Below are 21,057 nucleotides of genomic sequence, written 5' to 3'. Positions count from 1 at the left end.
ACACCTCTTTCAGTCCTTGTAACTACTGCGCGGTGTTTTATCACCCCCATTTAACTGGTGCTCAGAGAAGTTAAGGGATTTGTCTAGGATTACACAACTCTTGAACTGTGAAGCCAGAATGTACACCCCAGTCACTCCAAACCCTACAATCTTTCCTTGTCACCAGGCGGCCATCCTGGCCCAAGACAGAGTATAGGACAAAAAGAAACTTTTTTTTTCCTTAAAGATTGTTCTATTCTTTCCTGCTTTATGTCTAAAAAAAGACTGAATGCATGCCTCTGACATCTTTTTCTCATTTTGTGTTTAATTACCGCACAAACGGCACAGGGGCCAGACCGACCATGCTTACTCATTTGGGTGTAAGGTCCAAAGGGTACATTTATTTCTAATGAAGTAAGTCCATTCTTCTAGTTCCATTTGGTGCAAGAGGAAATAATCACACATATTGGCTGCTTCCCTCTCTGGAATTTGAACTTGGTCACAAACAAGAAGTCAGGAGATTGAAAAAGCAAAAAGCCTTCCAAAAATGTCCAGAGGAAAGGAATTAAGCATTTTCACAGCAGATAGCTTAATCCTTCCAAATCTGGAATTTCTGAGACTCTGCAGGAGCCAGACCTTCCAGACCCCCGGGCTTCGGTCTGTCTCTCTGGATCTGGATGGACTGGAGCAAGAAAGGCTGGTCTTCCTCAGGATTCACTGTATGTTAGGTGTGCAGTACAACATACGAGCAGGAATGCCTTCGTCTCTGAACTTACTAATCAAGAGTTTCAGAACAAGACACACTGGGCTGCTATACTTCCTCAGAGACCTAACTGATTTCAAATAATTCAACCACCTTTTGGCAAGGAAAATGCTGAATTCCAGTGCCCTAGAGGGCTTTTAGCACGACGATTCTTTTGTTTCGTTTGTGCGTATGGGTGAGTTCTTAGCCGCGACAGGGTGGGTCTCTTGGGACCTGGTTTTTGTGCAGCCCGACCATAGGTTCAAAGCTCTGGCTTTCTTGCTGCCACGACTCCCCTGAGCGCTTCTCTCGTCTATGTGGACCTGCACGGGTGGAGGGGCTTTGCACACAACACCATCGGGCTCAGACATCTAGTGCATGAAATACACGGTATCTGTGGAAGTGCCTTTCCACACAGAGGCGACAGCGAGGTAACCTAGGCACCCCAGCCCCAGAGCCCCCTGTTCGGTCGGGTGAGGCGACAGTCCATGCAGGCTTTGCGCTGTCTCTCTGGCAGCTGTGGTTCTTGGCCCTGTTCCCACTTCCCTTCCGGTTTCAGAGAAACTGCAGTGCAGTCAGCATGATGATGAGGAGGGGCAGAGAGGAGATCAACTAAGTGCAGGACCTCAATATTCTTCTGGCGCCGCCTCCTCTCTGCACCCAGGCTGTCCTCAGAAATGCTCCAGGGACATGAATGAGATTCACGGAGCACTGGCAGCCTTTCCGGCCCAGCACAGGCTGCCGAGGGGCTCTAATGAGCAGTGGAGTGCTGAGAGGTGGACTGGAAAGGAGGAAGGCAAAGGAAAAATCACAGTCCTAGGAAATTTACCAGTCACATGATAAGCTTCACCCAAATCCTAAAAACTGATTCGATAAATTATTGAGAGAGAGAACAGCTTATTTTTGAGCCATTTCTATGACCTCCATATGTTTCTCACACAGTACTAGTTGACCACGCCTGTCTCTCCTTTTGTAACCATCAAGTCCTTGCGAGGTGGGACCGTACCTTACCCAAATCCACTGTGTTAGGATCAACCCATAATAAGCACTACTGAACCAAAAGTATCCAAAACACCTAAACTCCTCTTGCTTCCCCTGCAGAGAATGTTCCACTTTCCAGTTGGCTATGCTGGTCTTTAATTTCAAATTTGCCCCACATGCTTCCCCTCTGATGCCTTCAGCCTGCCTTGTCTTTTACTAGAGTTCTTGAACAAAGAGGGTGCATGCCAACCTCTAAAGAGCAAAGGTTAATGACCACATGACAAATGGCCCTGAAAATGAGGCAGTGTGTGGCTGGCTGGCCCAACCTCAGTAGAATGAAATTCAGGGACCTAAAAAATTGGTAAAGATGCTCAAAAGACCACTCCTGCACCAGCGATTGTGAACTGCACAATTTAAGCACAGATTAAGTAGTTCAACAGTCGTAAACATAGTTTGTGGCAACAATATGCAGCTTAGGCAATAAAGTTCTAACTGAGCCCTCACTTTTAAGTTTTTATTTAAATTCCAGCTAACATACAATGTAATACTAGTTTCAGGTGTACAATATAGTGATTCAACACTTCCGTACAATGCCTGGGGCTCATCACAACATGAACCTTCATTTTTATGCTCCAGTTAAAATCTGCTGACTTTCTGAGTGAGGGAATGAATCCGAATTCTCTGAAGACTGCAGAACATGAAACTGCCATGGTGAAAAGTGTGGCCCAATCTTACCACACTCAAGACTTACTGATATTTGAACATCAAGACAACTTCCTCTCCCCACATTGTAGCTCTCGGAACTGGCAGGAAAATGGAAGGTCAGCTCCAAGAAGTAATTAGTGCTACTTGCTCTCATCTCACACGTGAGCAAGAGGCACACCAGGTAACAAGGTCATTTCTGGGTCAGATTCCTGTGGTTCTCTCTCTGTTTTGGGTCCTTGAAATTCTCTCCCTTTGAACACACAACAGAGGGGCTCAGTACAAATACGAAATGCACACTTTCAAGCAAAGGAAGAACTTCTCTTCTCTACTAGTGCTTAAAATGGTCCAAGGGGAAGCAAGGTTCCAAGATTCTTGAAGCCTCTGCATGAATCATGAGGTTGAAAGATTAGAGGGGGAGGTGGATTTCATTCACCAAGAAGCAAACCCAGTGCCCAAAGGGGGAAAGGTGGCAGGGCCAGAACTAAAGAGACCTACCCAATCCCTACCACCATGTCCCGAGTACTCCAAAAGTGTGTCCCAAAGCCCCATCCTATGCATCTAAAAAACCGCTTATCTTTCTAGTCACTCGGGAATGAGTGAGAAGGGTAGCTCATACAAAAGCACTAGCAAGAGACCACAAAGACTAGCTAAAATAAGGCTGACAACACCAAATGTTAGTGAAGATGTGGAGCAGCTGGAACTCTCAGACATTGCTGAGTAGGGGTGTAAAATGGTATAAACACTTTAGAAAACTGGCACTTTCTTAAAAAGTTAAAATTACATCAACTCTAAGACACAGAATTCTAAGTATTTGTCCAAAAGACAAGAAGAGACAAAAAGTCCTGTATAAGAATGTTCATGAGCACCAAAAACCAGAAAATACCTAGGAATAAACATAACCAAGGAGGTGAAAAATCTATACACTGAAAACTACAGAAAGCTTATGAAAGAAATTGAAGAAGACACAAAAAACTGGAAAAATATTCCATGCTCTTGGATAGGAAGAATAAATATTGTTAAAATGTCAATACTACCCAAAGCGACCTACATATTCAATGCAATCCCTATCAAAAGAGCACCAGTATTCTTCACAGAGCTAGAACAAACAATACTAAAATTTGTATGGAACCAGAAAAGACCCCAAGTAGCCAAAGCAATCTTGAAAAAGAAAACCAAAGCTGGAGGCATCACAATCCTGGACGTCAAAGCTGTATTACAAAGCTGAAATCATCAAGACAGTATGGTACTGGCACAAAAACACTCAGATCAATGGAACAGAATAGAGAACCCAGAAATGGACGCACAAACGTATGGCCAACTAATCTTTGACAAAGCAGGGAAGAATATCCAATGGAATCAAGACAGTCTCCTCAGAAAGTGGTGCTGGGAAAACTGGACAGTGACATGCAGAAAAATGAACCTGGACCACTTTCTTACACCATACACAAAAATAAGCTCAAAATGGGTGAAAGACCTAAATGTAAGACAGGAAGCCATCAAAATCCTCAAGGAGAAAGCAGGCAAAAACCTCTTTGACCTTGGCCACAGCAACTTCTTACTCAACTTGTCTCCAGAGGCAAGGGAAACAAAAGCAAAAATGAACTATTGGAACCTCATCAAAATAAAAAGCTTCTGCACAGCAAAGGAAACAATCAACAAAACTAAAAGGCAACTGACAGAATTGGAGAAGATATTAGCAAATGACATATCAGATAAAGGGTTAGTATCCAAAATCTATAAAGAACTTATCAAATTCAACACCCAAGAAACAAATAATCCAGTGAAGAAATGGGCAAAAGACATGAATAGACACTTCTCCAAAGAAGACATCCAGATGGCCAACCGACACATGAAAAAAATGTTCAACATCACCCATCATCAGGGAAATACAAACCAAAACCACAATGAGATACCACCTCACACCTGCCAAAATGGCTGACATTAACAACTCAGGCAACAACAGATGTTGGCGAGGATGTGGAGAAAGAGGATCTCTTTTGCACTGCTGGTGGGAATGCAAGCTGGTGCAGCCACTCTGGAAAACTGTATGGAGTTCCTCAAAAAATTAAAAATAGAACTACCCTATAATCCAGCAACTGCACTACTAGGTATTTATCCAAGGGATACAGGTATGCTGTTTCGAAGGGGCACATGCACCTCGATGTTTATAGCAGCACTATCAACAATAGCCAAAGTATGGAAAGAGCCCAAATGTCCATCGATGGATGAATGGATAAAGAAGATGTGGTACACACACACACACACACACACACACACACACACACACACACTGGAGTATTACTTGGCAATCAAAAAGAATGAAATCTTGCCATTTGCAACTACGTGGATGGAACTAAAGGGTATTATGCTAAGCAAAATTAGTCAGTCAGAGAAAGACAAATATCATATGACTTCACTCATATGAGGACTTTAAGACACAAAACAGATGAACATAAGGGAAGGGAAGCAAAAAGAATATAAAAACAAGGAGGGGGACAAAACATAAGAGACTCTTTTTTTTTTAATCTTTTTTTGTAATGTTTATTTATTTTTGAGAGAGAGACAGAGTGTGAGTTGGGGAGGAGCAGAGACAGAGGGAGACACAGAATCCAAAGCAGGCTCCGGGCTCTGAGCTGTCATCACAGAGCCCAACAAGGGGCTCGAACTCATGAACCACGAGATAATGACCTGAGCCGAAGACAGACACTTACTGACTGAGCCACCAGGTGCCCCAAGAGGCTCTTAAATATAGAGAACAAACAGAGGGTTACTGGAGAGGTTGTGGGAGGGGGATGGGCTCAATGGGTTAGGGGCATAAAGGAATCTACTTCTGAAATCATTGTTGCACTATATGCTAACTAACTTGAATGTAAATTAAAAAATAAATTATATTAAAAAAAAGGATGTTCATGAAAGCTTTATTTACAACAGCCAAAAACTGGAAACAGCCTAGGTAAGCATCAGCAGGTGAATGGATAAACAAAAGGAGGTATGTTTATTTGCTAGGTATGTTCATACGCTAGCACCCTACTCAGCAATAAAAGGGAATAAACTGGTGATACATACAAGAACCTAGATGAATCTCTGAACACTGCATTGAATGAAAGGGCCAGACACAAAGGAATACTTTCGGGGTGCTTCCATTTATATGAGGCTCTAGAATAAATAGAATTTATCTATGGACACAGAAATCAGATCATGGTGGCTTTGGTGCTAGGTGAGAAGGGAGTAATGAAGAAGGGGCAAGAGGAAACTTCCTACAGTGACAGAAATGGTCGATATCTTGATGGGAGTAAGCTACACGGGTGTATACATTCGTCAAAATTGACCAAGCCATACACAAGATACGTGCATTTCATACACGTAAATTATACCTCAATTTTTTAATGTTTTAAAAGCACTACTAAATAATTAAGATACAAGTTAAAAAAAAGAAGAGGTGAAAGGAAACCAAAGGGAAGAAAGCCATGCTTTAAAAATATCAGCAATTGTTGGGGCTCCTGGGTGGCTCAGTCGATTAAACATCCAACTCTTGATTTTGGCTCAGGTCGTAATCTCACGGTTTGTGAGTTCAAGCCCCGCCATCAGACTCTGCGATGACAGTGCACAACCTCCTTGGGATCCTCTCTTTTCCTTTCTCCTTCCCTCCCCTCTCTCAAAAATAAATAAACTTTAAAAAAGTAAATAAAAATAGAAATGTCAGCAATTGTTAACAGATTCTTCATAAAAACACTGTACCCATGGGCCCTGAGACTTAACTGGGTCTCAACTGGTGCAGGTGCAGGGAATCAGGAACATGCCCTTCCTGACACTCCGGCCCTGCAGTGGACATTCTAGATGGAATAAAGGGTTGTTCTCATTTAAAAATGGGCTAGACTACTCATGGGTACAATGAGAAAGCTAACGAATTGGAAGGAATTGGAGCTCCCCCATCACAGCAGTCCTCGAATACCTCTGGAGGAGAGGTATTTTCCTCAGGTGTTTTATTTGCTTAAACTCTGTAATAATTGTAGACTGCTATGAGAAAACATCACCAGGACCCATCAAAGAGTTTAGGGTAAATGACTTGGGTTTATAAAGCTGAGAAAAACTGATCCACTGGTTCTCTTCTAGATTCTGAGCTTCCATCATCTCTCACACCAGATTTCTACCTTAATATACCTATCTGCTTGAGTTATCCACTCTACCAAACAAATATAACCATTGTACTGTGCCTGAGTGCTTTTCGAAGCAACAAGTCGCTGCTTACAGCTGCTCATGTTGTGCACTGCCCAACTTCAAAGGGCAGGGCACTGTTCGGCTAGACCACAACAGTGTGTGGCAACCCTGAGAGTTTCGAAAAGTTAAAGCGAATCAAAACCTAGACAGTGACTTTCATGTGGTTTTCACAAGCAGCCTCCCTACTCTAGTCAGGATTGTTTTGCTTACTCAACAGCCCCGAGTCAAGCAGGCACTTAAGGGCCAGCCCCTTGATACTAAGGTTTCAAAGTCAATGGCACTCCACTGACCAGAGGTGAAAAGAGAAACGGCCACACACATCTTTAAGGCCCCTTGGCACACAATTTGTAGAAGTTCTAAGAAAGGAGCAAATGGGATCGTGGTGACCACACGCAGAGTACCGTCACAACACAGAAGTAGGTGTGGTTTTACAGTGTTTCCCTGGGCCACTCATGTATTAAAAGCTGAACTTGGTGCTGGTACAGATGGAAATCTTGGGCTTCTTCCAGACGGCTGCCACCAGTTTGTATATAACCCCACACACACACCTTCACTGGGGCCTTTGCCAGAGCCCTGCTATGATGGCTACTGAGGCCAGAAGGATTCCTGAACCCTACAGCTCTGGGGCATCCCTTCACTGGGAGCCTCAGCCACCTGCAGCAAGGGAGGCCAAGGCCACCTCAGCTGTTGACACCAGGGTCACAGCCAGTCTCACAGGCCAGCAAAATCCTTCTCAGGAGCCCAACTTTCTTTACCTGGCCCCTGCAAAGATAATCACCTCCACTACCTGAAAACCACAATGCACAAACTTGCATGCAGGAGTCCTTCCAGGGAAGCGTACGGAGCCTCTCTCTGATGAACCCCATGGGAGTTACAACTCCTTGAGCTGCCCACCACAGACTCATCCTCAGCCATTCACCATACCGTGCAGTCAAAACCTGCAGAAGGAATGGGGGTGAGTATCTGACGTCCATTCAGTTGTTGTTGTTGTTTTTGAATATAATCTGAAGGAAAATTCATTGTTGTAAATATCTTTTTCTGGTATAACTGAGTTCTAAACAGGTTCTCAAATAAGAGTGATTTGTTTTTGTTTTTGATGCCCTATACATTTTTTTTATTTTTTTATTTTATTTTATTTTTTTTTTTAATTTTTTTTTTCCAACATTTATTTATTTTTGGGACAGAGAGAGACAGAGCATGAACGGGGGAGGAGCAGAGAGAGAGGGAGACACAGAATCGGAAACAGGCTCCAGGCTCTGAGCCATCAGCCCAGAGCCCGACACGGGGCTTGAACTCACGGACCGCGAGATCGTGACCTGGCTGAAGTCGGACGCCTAACCGACTGCGCCACCCAGGCGCCCCTACATTTTTTTTTTTTAATTGAGATATAATTCACCCTTCTAAAGGGGCTCCTGGGTGGGTCAGTTGGTTGAGCGTCTGACTTCAGCTCAGGTCACGATCTCATGGTTCATGAGTTCGAGCCCCACGTTGGGCTCTGTGCTGACAGCACAGAGCCTGGAGCCTGCTTCGGATTGTGTGTCTCCCTCTCTCTCTGTTCCTCCCCTGCTCATGCTGTCTCTCTCTGTCTCTCTCTCTGTCTCTCTCTCTCTCAAAAATAAATAAACATTTTAAAAAATAAAGTGTACAATCCACTGGTTTTTAGCATATTAACAGAGTTGTACACCATCACCACCAGCAAATTCCAGAACATTTTCATCACCTCGGAAAAAAAAAATCTGGGGCCTATTTAAAAAAATTTTTTTTTTGAATGTTTAATTTTTTTGTGTGTGAGACAGAGAGAAAGAGAGCATGAACAGAGGAGGAGCAGAGAGAGAGGGAGACACAGAATCCAAAGCACACTCCAGGCTCTGAGCTGTCAGCACAGAGCCTGACATGGGCTTGAACTCACAAACCATGAGATCGTGACCTGAGCCAAAGTCTGATGCTTATCCAGACTGAGCCACCCAGGTGCCCCGAGGGGCCTATTTTAAATTACTCTTCTGCCTAGGCCATTCTGCAACCATAGGCTACTGACCACTTTGTGTTCCCAGAGAGTAACTGCCCAAGATATTCTTGCATTGACCTAAAAAGTTTAGCAATAACTCAAGATGAAATGTGGGATTGCTGGCCAAACCGTATAAACTATTACCAGCATCACTGTGCTCAGAAACTGGTAGACAAAATGGCCCTCAAACTGATGAGGGAGCATAAGGCAAGCTGACAGGCCGCAGCCCTGCCCACCCCCCAACCCCCAGGTGGGATATGTGTGATATTCCTCCCACTCCTTGGCTGCCCAAGAATGAAGGAAAGGGAAAAAACAAATGGTTAACTGATAGAGATCATAGTCCTGCAGGACCTAAGTCTCCATTACCCCTCCATAGTGATGTGGGAATCAAAGGCAGAAGGAAATGGCAGATAGAACTAAATTTCCTTATAACCTGCAGCCCCTTGACAAACACTTGAGGCTGGCAGAGTAAAACGTTTTTCCAGGAACTTCCTACTGTTTTAATGCTAATGCTTTGCTAGAGGGAAAAACAACCTTAGCTTGACAATAGCTAGGCCTCCACTATTCTGGGAGTCTTCTTTAGCATACGAAAAGCTCACTAGAAACTTCCCATGGACTTTACCTCCCCAACTCCATAGTATATAACCAGTCTCTCTTCATGGTCCCTGGGCAGCTCTTTCTGCCCACGGGTCCTGTCTCCATGCTTGAGTAAAATCACCTTTTTGCACCAAAGATGTCTTCAAGAATTCTTTCTTGGTCATGGGCTCCAGACCCCCATGAACCCCACTATCACCCCAAAAACTCTCAAAACCAAGAGAAGCTCCACAAGGAAGTTTAGTAACACTGAAGGTATTCACTCACTCCAGAGACTTTATAATAAACTGTAGAATCACTGAAAAAGAAGCATTTAAAAAGAAAAACCTGAGAGAAGGGTCAGGAGACCTAAACTCCAGTCTCTCTCTGCTATTCACCTCCCCTGCACCATCTCGGCCATATCCCTTAACTGCTCTGGGCTTCAATTTCCTCATTTGTAAAATATGATGGCACCAAGGATAATCACTAAGATTCCTTCCAGCTCTGAGAATCATGAGTAACAACGAACAAGCATCACCTCTTGGTTGAAAGGCTGAGGGATTTCTTGAGGTGAGAACCATTCGCCCAAATCCATCAGTAATCACTCAGGGAGCAATAAGCATGCAAACCAAGCAGAACCAGCGAACTTTCCAAAGGCTTTGACGGAAACACATCTCAAAGGGGAGGTTCCTTAGGGGGCTCTGCAATGTCTGGTGGGTGGCAACCTCCTGGCCGTGCAAAAGAATGACAAGAGCGCATGTAAAGGCAGACAACCAGCAGTATGGGTGAGCAGATTGTTCAGGGTCAACACCATGGGGTCCATATGATTTTTATTTTACAAAGGATAGGCTTTCAACACATGAGAGTGCAGAGAGCACTCCACAGCAAACATCAGAGTCTGGAGATAACACCAGACTGTGGGAACGGGCAGAAAATAGATGCGCATCAGTGTGGGCAAGTGTAGACTAATGCATTGAGAAAAAGGTAATTCAAATTATCCTCATGAGGCACGGTTTGGATGGGTCACATACAATCTAGAAACACTGAGTCACTCTCGACAGTTCCCTCAAGATACTAATTCAGAGTCTGAAGCAGCTAAAAGCACCAACAGAAACCTTTCATTGTTTTGGGCACCACAGGAGCTAGAAAGGGCCTTAGAAACAACCCGGTTTACCTTTCTCATTTTAACTGAGACTCTGAGAGCTCGGGAAATGTCTCATGCACAGCAAATGGCCAACAAACATTAGTTTAAGGAGCATGGCCAAGAAAACATGTATTTCCAGCCATACTGCACACAGATACTATTTCGTTATCTTTGGCACCAACTTCAAAACGGTAAAAAACCACAATGGAATAGAGTATTGTGGGCAATTCCTGAATCTGAAAAACCACTATAGAGTAACCAAGGCAGCAACAAGGTAAAGGTAAGCTTTAAAACTTGACTTCCTTAATCAGGAATCTTGGGTATTGCAGGCTAATATACGATAAAAAGGTATGAAAGGAGGTCAATTAGAAGCAGGGTGAATTTAAACTTTCTGACCAAATCCTTTAGCACTAGGATTGAAGAGCGATTCTGGATGTTTGAAGAAGGAACTTTAGAAGTGGAGAAGGTGAGCACTAGTTTATCCGGCAGATAATAAGCCTGTCTGTACATCTGAGACCACACCAGATGAAAACACAGACAACAAAATTGAAGAAAGGGTAAGAATAAATTCATGGGCGATAAATCCACAACGGGTCCTCGAGACCAGGTTCAAGTATGTGGGCCGTGCCTAACCCCTGAGCTTCCATCCTGAAGGCAAACCACATTCTCTTACAAAACGTCCCTTAGGGATAATAAGGGGGCAGGGAGGGTGCGGTGTCAGAGCACTGGGTTGAATGGGCCACATAAAACAGTCCGACTTACCTGTCGGATGAGATGCAACTGCCAGGAGCACCACACTGAAAAAGAAACAGCAGAGCAGTGAAGAAGTCTTTCCCAGCACTGAAAAATCACAACGTACATTTCCACCCATTCCACTTGGAAAGAGTGAAATTAGCCTAAATGCAAATTATCTGCACTGAATGGTCTCATTCTACCTAAATCCAACTTGTCAGTGAGAGGGTGAGAATCTCCCAAGATGCCTCAGATTTTGACAAGAGGGTTGAACGTACCCCGTGACGGACGGAGGATCTATGCCCCACTCTGAGGTCATCTATGCCACCAAGAACTGTCACACTCACCTAATCTTCCAAGAATATTTGTAAGCTAAACAAAGCAAACTGTGAATTACAAATAGGCTGCAATCTAAAAAAATAGCTGTTGGGTGTGAGCTGAATCTACTTTTGCCACAAAATTAAATTTGTAGAGGGTAAGTTAAATTCCCAGGGGGCACCTAGCTGGCTCAGTCGGTAGAGCACGTGACTCTTAATCTCGGGGTCATGAGTTCAAGTTTCACGTTGGACATGGAGTCTACTTAAAAAGACTTTCCAGGAGAGCGCCTGGGTGGTTCAGTCGGTTAAGCGTCCAACTTCAGCTCAGGTCATGATCTCGTGGTTCATGAGTTCAAGCCCTGCGTTGGGCTCTACACTGACGGTATGGACCCTCCTTGGGATTCTCTCTGTCTCCGCCTCTCCCCTGCTTGTGCTCTCTCTCTCTTTCTCTCTCAAAATAAATAAGCTTACATTTTTTTTTTTTTTTAAAGGGAGATCAAACCAGTTGTTGGCTCTGTCAGGCAGAGCTTCTGGCTGGCAGACCAGCACAGCTGCCTTAGGGATCTGAAGGATCCCAGTTCTCTGGGTGCTGATGGCCTCAGTGGCCAGTGCCCACAGGAAACTGAACGGCAGCCCTCGTTCTGATTCACATATCTTCATCACTTGTACTGAAATCCTTGGAAACAGAATCGTGGCTTCTTCAGTGGGGTGCGGGGCAGGCCCAGCCAGGAAGCCTTTGGCACCAGGCTCACAGGCAATGAGTGTCCTTACTGGAGGAGAAGGAGATGGGCTGACAGAAGAATGAGTCAGGGGTCACAGAGGCTCACTTTTCCATCCCCTTATTCCTTTGCCACTCGAGCAGACTATAATAAGTTCTGGGGAGAAAAAGAACTGCCAGCGTGTTCTGATGTCACGGAAACATTTTAAACATCAAGAGCCTTCTGCATTTTCAGAAGAATCTCTTGAAAAGGCTGCTGGTATGTCTGGGCAGAGTGGAACTAATGATTGTTTTCAGCAGAGTACAAAAGAGGCCTATAGCCATGCTTGGAGTGGATCCTTTCAAAAAAGGCATTTTAATAAACTGATATTTATGAGCTTTATCTGCAGATGGAGAGTACAGCTCATGTTGAACGTTTTAAGATGAACTTCCTGCAGAAATCAGCATGACCAAATGCTGAGAGGCACATCCCCGGCCCAGGTCATCTTCCCAAGCATGATTGCATTCGTGCAAACTTGGGCTCTCCATGGCAGAGCTCATGCTCCTTCTCAGTTAGGTCCCAGTCAGCAACCACTAACCTCCAAAAACACTAGGCAGCTGTTCTATTTAGCTGACAGAGCCCTATTCTTTGCTTGGCTTTAGCCAATGGTATATGAACAACAGTCCATAAAACGTATTTAAATATTATAAATCAAGCTTCAAACTTCATTCTATCTTAATAAATAAATATACCTTCAAAACAACCTGGAAGCCTGGATTAGAACTCAGAATTCTTGGAGTCCTTAGAGCTTCATATCAGAATGTGGTCGCATGGACAGATCCAGCCTCTGGCTCCTGGCTCCCAGTGAGCCCCCTTCTCTTTCCACCCCAGGCTCCTTCCTGCACACCGAGGCTTCACACGCTTGTGTGTGGACACATCAGCCTGCAAATCCACCCTCCATGCACACCCTCCTCCCCCACTAACAGCCTGGTTTTGGACACTTCTTGGGTCTAGGAAAGAGTTGGGAAGACAGACCCAAGGAGGCCTTGGAATCAAGCTCGGGACCAATTGAGCAGGGAATTCTAGATCCCAGGCTAGAAAGGAGGGTATGGGCCCTGGGAAGAAATGTCCCCTTAGCCTTACAGACTCCATAAGCCATGGGGAGAAGCATGGCCTTCTGAAGTATGGAGCCAGACAGAGGTCCCTCTTGCCTAGTCTACAGACAGAACTACGATTTGGTTTCCTCGACTTTAAGTCATCTCACAAATTATTTAGCTTGCCTTTCTGGTAGGCACATCGGCTCAGAATCAAAATATTGGAAAATAAAAATCCATTAGCGCCAGAAAGACGTGAGTTGTTCTTTGAAAATGTAAATTATATTTTACCTGAACATGTAGTTTAAGTACTGCTGGTCAATGTCACTAAGGAATGAGAAAAAAGAAAAAAAAAGATAAAACATGTGAAATAGTAGAAGTGTTTTACATACACAAAATAGTCACCTTCTACTAATAAATTATATCTATGGTTAAGTTTCTACATTTAAAAACTGTCAATAAATGGTATAACGAGTACACCAAACGAGTATATTCAAAATTAGTTCCTGGCTCATTTAAAAAAAATTTTTTAATGTTTATTTATTTTTGAGAGAGACAGAGTGTGAGTGGGGGAGGGGCAGAGAGAGACACACACACACACAGAATCAGAAGTAGGCTCCAGGCTCTGAGCAGTCAGCACAGAGCCCAATGCGGGGCTCAAATTCAAGGACCTCGAGATCATGATCTGAACAGAAGTCGTACACTTAACCGACTGAGCCACCCAGGCGCCCCTGGCTCATTTTTAAAACACGTTTCCTAGTTTGGTGCTATCACACACATGTTCACCTGTGGCAGATTATCTTCTACATGTATTTTGCCTCCTTAAAAAGGAATGTCAACTCTCAGGCCACTGGACTGGCTCCTGGGGCTGCCATATTTGACCAGTAAAAATATAGGACACCCAAATAAATCTGAATCTCAGATAAAGAATCATGTTTAAGTATGCTCCAAATATTGCCTGGGACATAGCTACACTAAAAAAAGGATCACTACTTATCTGAAATTCAAATTTAACTGGGCATTCTGTATTTTATCTGGCAACTCCACTGGCTTCTTGCTGCAGAAACACTTCATTAAAAGAAGGAAAGGTGCTCTAGGGACCCAAGTCACAGCCTCCGAGTATAACCCTCTCCCAGGGGTCCTTGCCTTCAGGCCCACCAGCGGGCCCTGAAACCGAGAGGCCAGTGAGGCCAGTCTAGGGCCTCTGACCTCCCAGCTGCAGCCCAACTCACACCGGGACTCCGGTCTCTTCCATTTACATTTGCCAAGGCTGGTATGTTGACTGCCCACAATAGAGGCTTCATTTTACCCCAGAACAGACTGGGGAATTTCTGGGTCTAAACAAAGTCAAGTTAGGAAGGGGCTGAGGAAACCAGAAAAAAGAGTTGGTCTCTGAGTTGGAAGAAGTTAACTAGGGCCCAAAGCAGCGAGTCACACAATTTTTATAAAAATGTCATCTGAACGCTGCCTCTGAAGGGAGAGGGTAGAGGACCCCCCTGCTCTTCAAACATCATTGATACGATCAGGTGCTGGTGGACCCCGCCTGGAACAGCCCAACAGCAGGACAAATGGCTTTGGGGGCCCCAGGCTGCTGTGCCCTGACCACAACCCAGACTTGCAGAGTTTCTGGCTGAACAGAACAAGCTCACGACACTATGGGCCTCACCTCTTTGCTTTAACCAAACAAGAACTCACCACACTTTAAAAGTTTACCTTAGGGCACCTGGGTGGCTCAGTTGGTTAAGCATCTGATTTTGGCTCAGGTCATGATCTCATGGTTCATGAGTTTGAGCCCCACATCGAGCTCTGTAGAGCCTGCTTCAGAATCTATGTCTCTCCCTCTCTCTGGCCTTCCGCAGCTCACACTCTGTCTCTATCTCTCTCAAAAATAAATAAGCATTAAAAAAAATAAATGAATTAATTAAATTTTACTTTAGCGTTGCCTGGGTGGTGCAATCAGTTGAGTGTCCGATTCTTGATTTCAGCTCAGGTCATGATCTCACGGTTTGTGGGTTCCGACCCCTTTGGGGCTCTGTGCTGACAGTGTGGAGCCTGCTTGGGATTCTGCCTCCCTCTCTCTCTGCCCCTCCCCTGCTTGCTCTCTATCTCTCTCTCAAAAAAATAAAATAAACTTTAAAAAAATTTTAAAGTTTACCTTAACGCATTGGGTTTCCAGGACTTCTGCAATATCTTATAAGCCCCTGAAAACGAAGCAATGGGTGTTACTGGCACAGGGCATTCTGCATAAAGGGCTGCAGGCAATTCCAGGGAAGCATGAAACCCACATGGACAAGGGCCGCCCTTCCCACGAGGGACATCCACAGCCGACAGGGGGCGACAACAACACTGGAGGGCTCCAGGATGTGAAAGCCACAATCCCTGTGATAAAAGTTCAGTACAGAAGAGTGCTGGGCCAGGAAGGCTCGTGATCAGCAGAAGGAGACAATTAACAGGAAGCTTTCGGCTTCCTTTGCAGGGTGCCCAGGAGAAAGAAACACTGGATCTCTGAACTGTGTGTAACAAAGTCAGGGCACTGCTTTCCCTCCACGACAGCAGACAGGAAACACTGAGCGTATGATTTGAAATAAAGTCAGACAGGCTTTTTATTTCCCTCCCTTGCTTTTCTTCGGGTATACTGCTGAAAGAGGGTGTTTCTGACCCAAACTTCTGGATCTCCCTCACCACTTTTTGAGAACACCAACCGGCATGTCGCAAGTAGACTTGAGCAAGTGGGGCCCGAGCCATGGTGAGTTAATTAATGTTTGTCGAGAAAAAGAGGAGATTATATCAGAAATGAAAATATTTGAAGAAAACTCCAAAACAGGAAAATCAGATCAGAAAATGCCCATGTAATTTTAATCCTGACACCTGGTCTTTTTTTTTATTTTTATTTTTAATATAATTTATTGTCAAATTGGTGAACATACATACAGTGTGTAAAGTGTGCTCGTGGTTTTGGGGGTAGATTCCCATGGACACCTGGTCTTTAATCTTCCTATTGCTCAGAGTCACTGAAAAGTGGACATATATGATAAGGTCTAAATAATAAGCCTCAATTATTTAAGTAAGCATTCTTTTAAAACTTACCTACACAGAATAAGTGAATTACAGCCCAGAAATATCCATCTGGATCAAACTGCAACACAGGATTAAAAAAAAAAAAAGCGGCTGTAAGTATAGACAAACAGGATCCAGCATAGCACTTGGAAACCCTAAATAACGGATGCACAGTGCCAAGCAAGGGTTCCACAACAGGACTCTCGGGGTGTTAGGCCAGTCCGTCCTCATTTCTCAGCTGGTTGCTTACAAAATCTTTCTAACAGGGCTCTTTGTCTCCAGCACCCCTTGCCCCATTCTCCACACTGTCCTCACACTGTCTCTAAAAGGCTAATCCAATGGTGTTGCCTATGGCTTAAAATCATTCACCAGTCCCCCAGGGACTTTAGGATTAACTTCAAACTCATGACACCCAAGGATCTCTCTGACAAGCCCAGTCCTATCTACTGTACCCCCTCCAGGGAAAGAATTTGCACTTCCCCAAGCATGAATGCTCCCCCTCCACCAACTTGGGGGGGCACTCCCTCTCTTCTTCCCTTCCTTATTTTTCTCCACAGAAGCTTATCTCATCTGACATGCTCTATTTCACTTGTCACCTGTCTCTTTCTCTACCATCCACTAGACTGTAAATTCCCACAGGGCAGGAATTGGCACAGGGGCATGCACATAAGATGTGCTCACTAAATTTGAATCACAGAATACTCAGGACAGCTCCAGGACTGTGCCCACACCTGCTTTGTTCTCCCACCCAACTCCTCCTCACCCTTCAAGATTTCGGTCCGATAGCAGAGCAGGGCTATCATACCAGATACATCTGGTATCAGTTCTAAAATCCCCACTTATTCATTAGCTGGGGACCTTTGGGGCCTCCTTATTCTTTTCTTTTTAAAATATTTATTTATTTTTGAGAAAAAGAGAGCATAAGTGGGGAGGGGAAGAGAGAGAGGAAGACAGAGAATCCCAAGCAGGCTCCTCACTGTCAGCACAGAGCCCAATGCGGGGTGTGAACTCACAAACTGTGAGATCATGACCCAAGTCAAAATCAAGAGCTGAACGCTCAACTGACTGAGCCACCCAGGTGCCCTGGGGCCTCATTATTCTTTAGCTCTGTAGCGGAGATAATAATAGTCCCTTTCCTCATAACACTGTGAGATTTTAAATAAAATAAGACTTGTAAAACATTGGCACAGAGCCTGGCACATAGATAGCTCCCTATAATTGTTAGCTATTCCTCCTTTCTGGGTCCCTGAGTCTTCTTAGGTGCCTCACAACATCCCGTATCTCTCCAGGACAGAGCTCTGGCCTCCCTGTGTTGTAATTATCTGTTTATTATCTGTCCCCCTCCCCTTCGCTCTGTCTAGACTCTGCCTGGATGAAGACAATTCTTCTTTGTGTCCCCAGAGCCTGGCTCAATGCCTGACACTTGATGGGGACTTAATAATTGCTGGGGGAGAAAAGAAAGAAAAGAGACCCACTAATGAGATGACAGTACTGAGGGGTAGGGGTGGGTCCTCAGTGCCTAATAAAGAAAAACTCAGGATAACAAAGTGAAAATCACTCTACAGATGAGGCCCTTGGCTGAGGGGGAAAATCAACTTTGCCTCAATGCATGAGGCTACGGCAACTTGGGCACTGGCTTGTGGGTCCTCCAAGCACCTACAGAGGGCAGACTGCACCCACCACAGCACCCACAGGCCAGAGCTCTGCTGCATTGCCACAGCCTTGGGGAGAAGGCAATAGCCTGAGGAAAAGATGTTAACCTGGCCAAGAGGTACCGGCCCGGAAGCTTTGAAATGCATTTGTACAGACTAGGGTTCTTCTGATTCTAGGAGGAAGGACTAGAAAGTTCTGCTCATACATGCAAGCTTCAGAGAGTAAAAAACACTTGGAAGGCAAAATGAATGCACTTGAACTGACCTGGGAGTCATTGAAGGGGAGGCATCCTGCAGCAGCCAGGAGGAAGAGGGCACTGTGCAAAGGGAGATAAAACAGGCAGCTTCACTTTTCAACATCAAAGTGTTTCCCAGAGACCGTGGAGATTGAAACACATCGAGTGGAGCACGGATGAGGCCAAGACCCTACGAGACCAAGCCCCGTTCCCCCGTCCCTCCTCTGAGAACCCCAGTAGGTAGTTGTCAACCATGTGCTCCACTGGTGACCAGACAGTTTCTTCCCCGGTGCTCAGCTGGCCTTTCCCCAGACACAGGCATTTGTAAAACCACAGCTGGCTCACTGGAGAAAAACAGGATGCCGGTGAAACAGATAATAAAAGGAGATTTTTTTCAAACTGCAGATGCCCAAAAATACACTAGTGGAAAACTGGGCAATCAGGCTATAGTTATAGCACTTGGGCAAAAGAAAGCACATTAAAACCTTGGGTGCAGCACCTTCGCCAAGTGATCAAACTTAACATGTCCAATGAGAGGGCAGATGTACATCATGTGCCTCCTGATATGAAATCCTGAAAGGACCCAACGTCACTCAGACGGCATTCCTGCCAAATATGCATAACCCACCCCGCATGGCCGGCTGGACCGAGGCAGGGGAACCGGTACAGAGGACTCCTCAGAGCTGGGACCTCACAACCCTGGGAAGGTCAGGATGACAGGGAACATCCTGAGTCACAGGAAGGTCCTCTACTCCAGCCCATCCCCATCCTAAAGCCTTGCCAACTCTTAAAAAGGCACACAAATGGCTTCAAGAAGACTCCAAGGCACCAGATTACTGAGGCACTCAGAGGCAAAGGGTGTGGTGAGTGGAGGGAGGCTGTCAGAAGGGTTTCTGGGACCACATAGGATGAGGCAGGTGGAAGGAGAAGAGAACTCTAATGGACTGGGTGTCTACCTATAGTAGAAGACTTTATAGAATATAGGATCCTTCCCCATCCACAGGCAGTGAGTGTTAGACAGCCCTTGGGGCTGAGAGAAGATGGGGGCCAGCCAGGTGTGAGACAGCGCCTGGTTTTCCCACCAAACCGGGCCTTGAGCAATACCTTAATATATCAGGTATTAGTGGGTTTTAATGCCTCTCTTTAACACCTGCTAATCTTTTAAACAAGAGAATGAGTCCTGACAGTGTTGTTGTTATTTTTTTTCCAAGTAGCAGCCTGTAATAAAAGCAAAACAAAAAGTCCTAAATCCGTGTGTCTGTTAGTTTCCTATCTTCAGGAATGAGCTTCGTGGCTATTGTAGAGGAAGCCGGAAGCAGCTAGAGAACAAGGCAGTTAGCACACTGGAGGCACAGGGACCGCCTGAGGGTCCAGCCTGGTTCGTGTTCCAGCCGAGGAGATGAGACACAGAGGGCTGTGAAGTCTGCCCTGAGTCACTTTGCCATGGCCCAAGACGACGACTCAGATCCCTGACCTTGCAGCCAGCACTTTTCCACCACGGGAATTATAAAAACCCATTAAGTTGCAAACAAATACTTTTCAAATTTTAAGTCATTCCCATGTTTTCCATTTTACTTCTCCCATCAGCAGCGCACAACTCTTAGTGAAGGTTTGGGCGCCAGCAGCTGAAATCTAGCACACGTTATTTTCCCCTTAGGAACAGAATATTTCAGGGAAAAAATACACAAAGAGAGAAAGAGTAAAATTTAGAATAAGACACAAAATAGGGGTATATAAGCGTACATAATAAATTCTGTCCACTCTCAAATAGGAATCTGCAACAGTTTATCATCAACAGTTAAAATTAGGTTAAATCTTCTATTTTAGAGGGCTGTGGGTTTTTGGGGTTTTTTAAACTTACCTACAGATCTTTGCAGGAGAAGTTTTCTGTATGAAAATAAAGAGACTTATAGTTACTATTTAAAAATTCTTTTTCCCCTTAAAAGAAAATATTTTATTTTTAATTGTTTTTAAGGTTTATTCATTATTGAAGACAGAGAGAGATTGAGCATGAGTGCGGGAGGGGCAGAGAGCAAGGAGACACAGAATCCGAAGCGGGCTCCAGGCCCTGAGCTGTCAGCATAGAGCCCGACATGGGGCTCAAACCCATGAACCACGAGATTATGACCTGAGCCAAAGTTGGACGCTTAACCGACTAAGCCACCCAGGCGCCCCTAAAAGGAAATATTTAGATCCAGAGGCAAATAAGTTTTGAGTAAGCTTATCAGGCCTTAAGCATTTGCTGCACCTCAGTATTTCTTGGGGCTTTTTCTGCTTGGACCACATGAAGAATGACTCAGAGGTCCGGAGTTGAATCATCTGGGCAAAGCACTCTGGGTGTGCAGTTTTACTACCCTCACCACTGGAATTATGTTTACTCACAAAACCCCAAAATGATGCCAGGGCTAAGCCTTCAAATATCTTACACACCAAGAAAAAAGAGAGAAATTGATGTGACCTGTGTAAGAAGAGAAATTAAGCTCTTGTTCAACTTCTGTTCCAATCTATCTCCTTATATTTTCCTTTCATTAATCCGGCTCTGACTCTGGGCAGTGTTATAAATCCTCGGGGATGATGTATAAGTGAAGAAACATGAAAATGGAGAAAGAACAGTTAACTTCCCCCACCGCCCCCAAAAAGAGAGAAAGGGCAGACTGGGGAAATTGGCATTTAAAGCTCTCTGAAATGAGGAAATTCTAATGCAGACTCTACCTTTAGCCTCTCCTTTTTATTAGTCATCTAAAGGGAATTAGTCCTTTGCACTCAGGAAAAAAGTTCTAGCAAGGAAAAGCATAGATTTTTCTACATTTGATAGAGGAAATGACAGATTAATTCTGGTCATTTCAAAAGGATTACTTTGCTAGTTGAGGACAAACTGTAGTTTTTATTATTCTAGTTCAGGGAAAGTGAAGTATGAACATATT

The 21,057-nt window shown here is 44.6% G+C and overlaps 1 protein-coding gene across 1 annotated transcript in view; it reads right to left on the bottom strand.

Annotated features, from left to right (window-relative positions):
- The window catches only part of TMEM241 (transmembrane protein 241), a 116,121-nt gene that overhangs the window by 45,521 nt on the left and 49,543 nt on the right, over positions 1–21,057 (bottom strand). The window contains exons 6-11 of the mRNA XM_047087041.1: positions 19,995–20,020; positions 18,163–18,214; positions 16,276–16,324; positions 15,344–15,389; positions 13,480–13,515; positions 11,110–11,144 (exon numbers count right to left, since the gene is read on the bottom strand). Coding sequence (XP_046942997.1) covers positions 11,110–11,144; positions 13,480–13,515; positions 15,344–15,389; positions 16,276–16,324; positions 18,163–18,214; positions 19,995–20,020 — 244 coding nt within the window. The remainder of the gene's footprint in view (positions 1–11,109; positions 11,145–13,479; positions 13,516–15,343; positions 15,390–16,275; positions 16,325–18,162; positions 18,215–19,994; positions 20,021–21,057) is intronic.

The sequence above is a fragment of the Lynx rufus genome, unplaced genomic scaffold (genome assembly GCF_022079265.1).
Source record: "Lynx rufus isolate CCGP_SWC_20201006 ecotype Redwood Valley unplaced genomic scaffold, mLynRuf1.p SCAF_22, whole genome shotgun sequence".
Lineage (NCBI taxonomy): Eukaryota > Metazoa > Chordata > Mammalia > Carnivora > Felidae > Lynx > Lynx rufus.
The sequence above is the reverse complement of the archived record's forward strand: the minus strand, read 5'-3'. Positions and strand labels throughout refer to the sequence as shown.